The 10230-nt window shown below is 52.3% G+C and overlaps 1 protein-coding gene across 1 annotated transcript; it reads right to left on the bottom strand.

The window, feature by feature from the left end:
• Positions 1-5314: 5314 nt before the first annotated feature.
• On the bottom strand, positions 5315-7306 carry DUSP1 (dual specificity phosphatase 1). The gene is made up of 4 exons (XM_088521374.1): positions 6833-7306; positions 6566-6714; positions 6257-6476; positions 5315-5766 (listed from the first exon to the last, which is right to left on the bottom strand). Exons 1-4 carry the CDS (start codon positions 7200-7202, stop codon positions 5393-5395), a joined length of 1113 nt encoding a protein of 370 aa, XP_088377500.1. The 5' UTR covers positions 7203-7306; the 3' UTR covers positions 5315-5392.
• Positions 7307-10230: the final 2924 nt, after the last annotated feature.

Here is a 10230-nt window from a genome sequence, read left to right as displayed (position 1 = left end):
AGGTTTAGACAGGTGGGAATCTACATTTGGTTTGGGGACAAAGACTGTATTTTTTAAAAAATTTATGCAGCAAAAACCCTCTTATCTGTAACCAAGTGGTGACCCTGTTCAAAGACAGTTACGTCATATCAGAGTCCCCTGGGAGTTTATTTTTATGTGTGGCCTACATTTAGGGAACCAAAAAGGTAGTGAAATGAGCAGGACTGGTGTAATACATCACCATTTTATGAGAAATTAAGCGTTTTCTCTGGCGCTGGCCCCTACCCAGCCTATGCGATAAGGATTTTGGAATGAGTTGGCTGATGAAATTGCTGTTCCCACAGACTGGACTCACCCAGGCTGCATGAGGTGAGGGTGGGAGAGGTAGCGGTGCTGCTAACACCCGCTCTTATCAGCCGTGCTCCATCCCCGCGTCTCCATCCACAGGCACAGCTGCGGGTTCCTCTCTTGGGCATTCCCACCGTCCGCCTTTGAGCTCCCAGGCTCCACACACCAGGACAGAGCAGCTCAGCCTCCAGACACGTCTTCCCACCTAGAGTAGCGCCCGTGCGGGGCCGTGGGCTCCTTGGGGCTGTGACGGGCCCCGTGTCTCTCCCCCTTGGGCACCTCGCAGCGGCGCCTGGGAGGGGAAGCCCGGGACGAGTCATTTCGGCATCGAGCAGGAAACACACGCAAATGCAACGGCTCGAGGGAGACAGGGAGGAAACCCCCTGGCCCAGAGACCGTCAGCTCAGCCGGGCGCCCCAGGGACCTCAGCCCGACCTCAGCCTCCCGCATGTGCCGCGGGCTCCGTGGCGGGGGCAGCACTGGCGGACGCCTCCTGCCACCCGCGCCACTGGAAAATCCCGGGGGTGGGAACCGGCAGGACAAAATCACCCCGAGAGTGGGCATGGGTTTGTACATAGCACTTCCAGAGCGGGAAATAACTCTAAAAAAAAAAAAAAATAGCAGCAAAATAGTAAAATAGCTGCTTTCCCTTCCCTTCCTCCTCTGTGCTCCCTGGTCCAATGCCCAATCCGGCACCTTGGAAGCATTTCTTGGCCACTCCAAACCTTGGAGATTGAGGGAAGCCAAGACCCTGGGGGAGTCTCAGTGACCACATGGCCTGTCTAACCCAAGCATCACTGCTGGACAAGAGAAAGGGCAAGAAGCAAGGCTTGGAGCAGTCTAGGAGGCATCACTCGTGAACACACTCGGCTGTCCAGGCCCGGGGCCCTTTCTCCTCCCCAGCACTGTAAGAGTCTGCCGTGCTGGGAAGGTTCTGGGGGGACTGCATTTAAATACACTTTCTAAATGACTCCCAGTGCCCTTTCTGTTGCCCTAGAGTCAGACGGGGGAGAGAGGAAAAAAAAAAAAGAAAAAAGAAAAGCAGGTACCAGCCAGGCAAACCAGATTTGCCTATGTGCACTCGGGAGGCCAAGTTCTCCTCCAGTGCTTAGCTAAAGGCACAACGCAGCCCCTTGGCCCTGCGAATCCGACACGGAAGGTGACTCATGCAGGATAGTCCCCAAAATCCAGCGCACCCAGCGCCTCTGATGACAAAAGAAAGGCTTTGAGACAAGGGGATTACCCCACATGTAGCTAACCTGGAGCTCAGCGGCCGCTCCTCAAATGATAGCTGGGCTGGTCTGTCCTATGGGGTGTGTTGTATTGTATTCTGTTGTGTCCTTGTCACAGCCGTATGCTGCCTCTATAGATTCCCGGGGAGCTGTGTGTGGTGTTTTAGCCCACAAGGAGCATCCTGCTGCCCTGTGCGCTCGGGTGGGATTTGACCGGCATGGGAATGGTTTGTGGAGGTGCCGAGGGAGCGGGAGCACGAGCAGGAGCAGCACAATGGCCATTGTTCCCCTTCAGGGCAGGGGGGGCTGGTGGCCCGGCAGGAACAAAGCCCAGAGGCAGTTCCTGCAAACACGCAAGCAGCCTTTTTATCACTTTGTGACAAACGGGGTTGTCAGTGGCAGGAAGTGATGTTGCTGCCTTCCTCACCCCAGGGAAACTCCTCGTGGTTTCCATGGGGATGTAGGCAACTGTTTAATTACAGGTTTATATAACCTTAAAGTTCCCCCGCGCAGCGACGCAGAGTTTTCTGGAGGTCGCGGGTGGGATGCAAAGGGAGGGTCTGAGCTGAGAGCTGCCAGAACGGCCAGGACATCATGTTATGGATAAAAGTCGAGCCCCAATGGAGCTCGAAGATATGACCTACAGTAAACTGTGTGCCCCGATACCCCAAACAGACTGAAAACAGGGAATGAGGGGGAAAAGCCTCCCCAGTACCTTCACAGGCAGCAGAGCTCAGCTGGCATGAGGAATGAAGATTTCCTCCAGACAGGCTAAGTATAGACACCGCCATCGTCTCCGTCTCAGCCCCTCATGCCGACGGCCGCAGCCTGCCCCCGCAGTGCCCCACATCCTCCTCTTCCTCCCACCTTGCCTTCCTCCCACCTTGCCGGGCCCTGCTGCTCTCCTTTCCTCATCTCTTGCGGCTCTTAGTCACCCCGCCAGCCGAGTCCAGTCAGCCTGCCCTGAACTGCAGCACTGAAACCACGTTTGCTTCAGTCTCCCCTGCTCATGGGTGCTGGGCTTTTCCCTTCTCCTTCACTCGCTTGGCCTGGGTACGCTTCGGGATCTGTGGCCGATGCTGTCCATGGATAACCCAGCTGTGCACACGTGCGACTCTCGTTACGGTTGGAAAGTGAAAGATCCCCGTAAAGGCTCTAGGAAAGATGCTGTGAGTCCCCGGGACTGGGATCAGCTTTGGGTGCCTGGGGAGACTTGTGCCCTTCCGCGGCCACTGCTCTTGCAGAAATGAGTTTGTGCTGCAGCCGCTCTCTTTTTGTGGCCCTCTGTCAGGTGCCTCGCTCAGTTATAAAAACCGCTCAGCTGCCAGGTAATGAGTTTTATTGTTCCAAGAAACACATAAACAAGCTCTGCCGGCTGCCGGGGAGCGGAATTCTGTTTGAACTGCGATTACCAGGCAGGTTTTTTTTATCAGTTGCAGGGCTGGGGCTGCCAAGGTTGTATTTTTCCACTGAGCAAGCTCTGCTTCACTGTGAAGGGGAAAATTTGTTCCACCGAGTCCTGCAGGTGCAGGCAGGCACCCACACTCGGAAGCAGCCTGGAGCACAACTACAATCCCATGGAGTGGTGCAGGGAAGGGGGTTTTGCAGGATCCTCAGGACAGGGCAGGTTCAGGAGAGGCGAAGTCAGTTAGTGGTTCACACACGTTAATATGCACTAAAGAGCGGGTTTCTACCCTCAGTTCTTCATGACCAGGGATCTCTGTTTCCTTCCCTTTTTGCTGCTCCGCCTGTTTCTTTCCCTTGGTGCCAGGACGGAGCTTGCTGACTGCTAACGCACGGCGCTGACGACAGAGCTGCGTCTCGCAGGGAGCCCACGTGGAAGAATTTCAGACACAGCAGCACATCATCCCATCCTTCAAGGGCACCTTCTCCCTGGAGAAGAGTCCCAATTTTCGTACAGTTAACACAGGACTGCAGCAGGAGTTTATTTAGTGCTGAACTCGTCTCCAGTGATGGGACAGGACTGCAGCTGCTTTATGCTTCATAAAAGCTTCATATTAGCTGAGGCTTCAGACTTTTAACTACAAAAAGCTCTGAAATTTTACATAAAGCATTGTAACCTGCTGCTATCTGACTAAGCAAAACATTTCCTGATGAGCCAAGAGCAGGATTCATCTCCTTGAATTTCAGAGATGCAGGAACCTGCATCCTAGAGTCAAGGTCCAGAGCCAGAAGAGCTGACGTCCTAGCGCACCCCCCAGCCACTCGTGATATCACTTGGCTCAGAGAACAAGCTGCCTTCTGGCTACATTTCTGCATTAGCGTCACCAGGTGAGGGGAACACATTGTAGCACCTGCTGTCCCTGCAGGAACCCCAGGTACCTCAGCCAGAGCAAGGGACAGAGCTCTCCTCTGTGTGCTGTGTGAGGTGCTGCTCTCACGACCTCCACCTAAATACCAGAGAAAAGGCACAGTGGTGCAAAGCCCCAGCAGGGAGGTTGTTCCTGGGTAATAAGTGACTAGGGGCTGCTTGATCAATTCTTGTGCCCTGACTTGCTTACAGGGGTAACATAAGCCAGGTATTTTACCTCAGACTAGAGACAGTGTTTAAAAAAAAAAAAGAAAAAAGGGGAAAAAAATAAACAAAACAACATGGGCATGAATTTTCAAACACTGGAGGACTATTACTAAAAGGTTAGTTTTCAGACTTAACCTTTTCTGTGTAAAAGGTAAACAAGCAGTGAGGAATCTCTTCCTAGAAGAGAATTATTTTAAACTCATAGTAGCCCCATGCCCAGCTGGTGTGAACAGCTCCAACTGCATGGCTGTCACTGGAGCCAGATCCACCTCTACAGCTGAGAATCTGCCCTTGACTCCTCACCACGACGTGTAACAACATGGGGATAGAGCAAGCCAATTCTCAGCCTTCTCCTAGATCAAAGGCAAGCTCAGCTCAGAAACAAAAGCCACTTTCTCGTCAAATATATTGTCTTCAAACCCATTTTTTCATCTAGCTCAGTCAGGGCAATGGTTAATTGCAGTGCCTGAAGTCAGCTCAGCAGCAGAGTCAAACTCAGCCTTCTTACAGGTCATCTGGGAATGCCTAAATGTTTTGAGACAGTAAAATGCAAGATTTTGAAACATATACCCAGTTCTCTCAATAGAAATATTATAATTTATTCTGTTTGTATAAAAAGCTATAATCATGTAACAAAACTAGGTCTCCATAAGAAGAAATATATTATTTCACATCATAAATAATCAAACATACAACCCTTGGCAACTCAAAAAAGCACTCGCCTGGTGCTTTCACGTCAGTGCTTGGGGAGTGTGGGGGGGAGAAGAGTTGACATACATACAGGATTACAGTACCAAAAAATACTGAGGTATTTTGTTTCTCTAGAAATGAGACTTAAGGTTTGTGAAGGCAAAAAACAATGCATTAATGTAAAAAAATAAATAAATAGTAGGACTGTCATATTATAGGGGACAGCATCAGCATTGCTTGAAGTGTCCAGGAATGGGAATACTGGTACATATGCTACTAGACAGGGAGCAGGCTTAAAACAGACAGGAGACTAGAAGGAACAGCTTAGGGAAAGACAACTATGTTTGACCTCTACGTAGTCATCCAGATATTGGCTTAAAACATCAGCCACAAAAAGGAGAGAAAAAAAAAAAAAAAAAAAACACACACACACTAACACTAGTTCTCTGGAGTCAGGTGAGCTCCTCTCAGCTTACGGCGGTGCTCTGGGATGGATGAATGGATCTCCACAAAATGCAGGTGGCTGTGGATGACACTGTCCCCATAGTTATTGCACTTCGAGACAATAAAAGTCCAAGTTCTGACTGTGTTTTTCACCTGCCTTTCAGCAGCTCGGGGAAGTGGTGATGGGGCTCTGAAGGTAGCTTAAAGCACTGGACGATGTGTGAACAGGGATGGAAACTGGAAAGTTAAAGACGGTTGTGGTTGATGCTCCTCTGTCCAGGACAGCGGACATAGCAGGGCTACCAGCTTCTGCTGAGCAGTTTGGGGCAAGGACCTGGGACTCAAACTGAAGCAGCTGTCCCATGAAGCTGAAATTTGGGGAGATGATGCTTCTTCTTTGCTTCACAAACTCAAAGGCTTCATCCAGTTTAACTCTGTTGGTCCTCATGAGATAAGCAAGGCAGATGGTTGCTGACCGAGAAATGCCAGCCTGGCAGTGCACAAATACCCTTCCACCATCGTTTTTAACCGAGTCTGAAAGAATTAAAGAGTATTCAGTTAGCAAGCTGGTCTCACTGCTTCCAAAGGCAAAAAAGCTCAGGGGGTTGCTTTGTATTTCTTGAATCCTTAGGCTGGTAGGTACGCAGTGCTCTGGAGACAAAGAGAGCCTTTGTCCCAGGCAAACAGCAGTCTCATTCCATCTCCAATTCCGATTATACTAACAGCCCCTCCAAGTCACTTTACTGCTCTTGCAAGATTACTTTAAGACTTATCTACTTAAATTTGCTAGTTCTTTTCTGCAACACCTATGCCTTTCGATTCAATATTTCAAACAGTTTTTTAAAGGCAAGTTTATTCCACCCTTGGTAAATTAAGGGGATTGGTCCCCAAGTATCTCCCCTATAGAATAAAATTCCCCAGTTTAAGATGCAGCCTGGGAAAAGAGGAATGTTGATATTTCTTCCCAGCAATTGAGATCCTGCCCATTTTCCCCTGCAGATAAAAACACAAAGCGCTCATTTACCTATGAAATCAATGGCCTCGTTAAACCAAGAGCTGATATCTGCCTTGTGGTTGTCCTCCACGGGGATGCTTTTGTACTGGTAGTGCCCTTCGAAGTGGTTGGGGCAGTTAGCAGAGACGTTGATGAGTGCCGTGATGCCCAGGGCGTCCAGCATGTCCTTGCGCGACGCATGGTAGGCACTGCCCAGGTAGAGGAAGGGCAGGATCTCCACGGGTCCCCCCTGGAAGAGAAGGGGCAGGGGAGCCGTTAGCCTTGCCGGGCGCTCTCCAGGCAGCCTCCCCGCTCCTGCCGCATGTCCCCGGGCCTCACCTGGTCATAGAGCGGGGTGCCGCACGAACTGCAGCCCGAGTCGGCGCTGCCGGGCGCGCCAGCCTCGCTCAGGGGCAGGCTCAGGCCCGTCGGGGCGGTCGGCTTGGTGCAGAGCTCGGGGCAGGCAGACGAGAAGGCTTCATAACCCCCTGCAAGAGCGGGCGGAGAGAGGCCGCCGTGAGCGCCGCGCGGCCCGGGCAGCACCACGGGGCCGGGCTGGCCGCGCCGTCGGGGCGGAGGGGACGGGACACACTCGGGGACACTCACCCTTGAGGAAGCAAATGCGCACGCCGCGAGTGTCGCGGCACAGGGCGCCGAGGGCCAGCACGAGGGTGCTGTCGCGCTTGGGCAGCTCCAGGTCGGCGCTGCGCTCGTCCAGCAGCACCACGGTGTGGAAGAGCCCCTGGCGCAGGCGGGCGCGCAGCTCCTCGTTGGGCACGACGTGCTCCAGCCCCACGGCGCCCTTGGCGCGGCGGCGGACGATGGTGCTGAGGCGCACGTTGCAGGAGCCCGCGACGTGCGACGCGTTGAAGGAGAAGAAGGAGCGGCAGTCGAGGACGAGGCACTGCGCGGCGCGCTCCCGCAGCAGCCCCCGCAGCGCCTCGCACTCCAGCGCGCTCGCCCGCAGGTTCACCATGCCCGCGGCACCGGGGCAAGGAGCGATGGAGGGAGAAGGAGGCGGTGGCGGCTCCAGGCCGGTGTCTCGCGGTGCCGGTATCGCGTGTCGGTGCCGCGCGCCCCGCGCCCGCCTTTTATTGCCGCGCGCGCCGCGCGCCGCCGTTTTCTCAATGGGGCCGCGTCACGTGGGCGCCGCGCGCAGACGTCACCGCTGGCGGCGCGCCCGGCCCGGCCCGCGGTGACGTCATGTGCGGCGGGGCCGGCCGGAGCGCGGCGCGCGCGCGCAGCGGGGCCGGGGGGGCCCGGGCACATGCACACGTATATGCACACATAGGCACGCATATACCGCATACGTATGCACCTACACACAGACCCCGCACACATACATGCACACAGATATATGTATATGTATACGTTCACACACGTGTCACACACACACAGTATACTTAAACATGTACCTGCTCATACATATATGCATGCATGTGCACTTACATGCACACGTGTATTTGTATGCATACCTGCACATGTATATACACTTAATGCAAGCATGCACACATTTATACATATGTATACACATATACATGCATGCACAGTTGCATCCACACATATATGCATATGCACGTGTGCATATGTATATATATACACACGCACAGCAACGTGTGCTCCGTCAGCACACACACGCATGCAATATACATGCACACTCCACTGCCCCACACACACCCCCATGGCCACCCACTCCCCATGGCCACCCACTGCCCAGGCACCTTCCCTGGGTGCTATTCCCTGCCCATCCTGTGCTGCAGTTGGTATCGCCGAGGGTGCAGGAGGGACCCTGGCACAGCACCAGAGCGGGGGATGCTCTGGGGATGTGTGTGTACGTGTTTATCCTCATCAAATACACATGCAAAGAGACAGGCATACCTATCCTATATTTATATTCATATGGGCCCAAATATACATGCTCAGACACAGCTACACATAAATAGATGTATATAAATATTTTAGATTTGCATACCGATTTGTATGACAAACACCCATTTGAGAGCAGTTCCCATCATGATTTATGTGTAAGGAAAAGAAATGTAAGAGACCCACAGCCTGCACAAAGCTGGATTTCCATATAGAAAACTCCCCCAGAGTTTACGGCTACCGAGTGACTGGCAATGAAGCAGTGGGAGTTCTGTTTTTCCCAGTTGACCATGTACCGGCGCTTCCCCAAAGCTGCTTTTTCCCCGTGGGCGACCAGCTTCTACCCAGGCACTCTGGTGTCTCTTGCTCAGGGCTTCCAGTCACAGCTGCTTTCACTTCCCCCATGCCCGGCGTGCTCTCGCCGAGGAGCCAAACGCTACCATGGCTCAACCATTGCCCAGTGGCTCCTCCGCTGACTCCCGATGGCTCTTAGTCCACGGGAACATCCTCTGGATTGGGGTGCTGACCCTGGCAGGCCGAGCACTTCCTGGCTGCCCTAGCTCCTCATGAGGAGACAGGGCTGGCTGCAGCCCGTTAACTTGTTGCAGATTTATTTATGGCTGAGCCAGAACTGCAGCCTCCCAGCGAATCTGTTTTTGCAACATGTTCCTTCAAAATAAACACAGGATTGCACTTTTCAGTCTCTTTATTTACTGCAAGGCTTTTAATAGGCGTCAAGAAGCAGATTGTGGGAGAGATGCTCACACATGGCACTGCTGGGAAGTGACGCCGTGCCGCCACGCTGCCGCCCGCAGTTTCCCTGTGTTGATATGGCCCTCAGCCTGTGACCTGTCTTCCAGTTTACACCTAGGCATCCCACACAGTAATGCTGAGCTCCAGATGACGCCTCTGGAAGAGAGGAACCTGCCTTGGCCAGGGTGCACCATGGCACTAATGGCTCTTTGTTGGGTTTGCCCATTTTACCTACACCCATTTTATTTACACCCACTGCAAATCAGAAAGAAAAAGAAAGTCACTATAGGGGCAGTATGTTCTTCTTCACTCATAATACTGCACTAGCTACTTCCTTGCTTTGCTGTATTTTCTTTTCTTTCCTTTTTTTTTTTTGACTAAGGTGCTATAAAAAAAGAAAGAAAGGAAAACACAAAACAAAACCAGAGTGACTTATAGGGGCTAAGTCCAACCTGAATGACTTTCCTAAGGGTCCAACTTCCTGTCTTAACAAAAGCCAGGAAATACAAAATTAACCCCTTCCTCCAAAACAACCCCATGTTTGGGTTCAGGGTACAATGCCATTGTAATGATAATAATAGAAACAAGAGCCTGAAGTGCTGTGCCCTGGGTGGAGAGCTGGGAGCTGATGCTTTCATTTTCACACCTGGGGACCCACTGCTGGCCACTCTGCCAGCCCCATGGACCTGGCACGACTGCTGTGTCACGGGATGAGATCTGTGTGCCAATGGAGACCCATCAGGCTGAGCCGGAGTTTATGGGATTAGGAACATACTGGGAAAATGCCTTAATCCCCACTCCGCCAAGTCATCACGGAGTGCTTTCTCTCTGTCTTGGTGGGACAGGAGCCCGCAGAGCTTTCCTGTGGCTCTGCCAGTCCAGCCAGGCTGATGCGTAGGTGAGGGCATGGACAGTCTCTGCGTGGATGGCACTGAGCCTGGTTAGTTAGCAGCTTGGGAACAAGGTTAGATAACCTCTTGTCTGCAATTGGCCCATTGCACAAAGTGGTTATCCAGCAAAACTGGTTAGTCAGGCTTTTGAACTGGTCACCCAGGGCCAAAATCAGGCCTGAAACGTTCCAGAAAGCTGAGGATTACGGCACCGCTGGGCCTGACCTGAGCCTGTGCTTCTCTGCCCTCCACGGGTGTTTTGCCTGAATAAAGCTATGCAAGATCAAGCCCTGCGTCTTGAGACAGAGAACAAAAATGCACGTGGGAAAATTTGGAAACTGTGCTGGATGCATTTCTTCAGCATGTGTAACTTTTTCTCCGAATTCAGTTTCACAACCCAGCATTCCCTTTTGTAAATATTTGGACAGATTGTAGAAAGACATCCACATTCACAAAAAAAAAAGAAGGAAAAAGAAAGAATGGAAGAAAAGGAAG

This window comes from Tinamus guttatus, unplaced genomic scaffold (assembly GCF_059628265.1).
Source record: "Tinamus guttatus ecotype Peru unplaced genomic scaffold, ASM5962826v1 Tinamus_guttatus_pri_ptg000007l, whole genome shotgun sequence".
NCBI classification, from domain to species: Eukaryota; Metazoa; Chordata; class Aves; order Tinamiformes; family Tinamidae; genus Tinamus; species Tinamus guttatus.
Note: the sequence above shows the minus strand (reverse complement) of the source record. Positions and strands in the feature narration are given on the sequence as shown.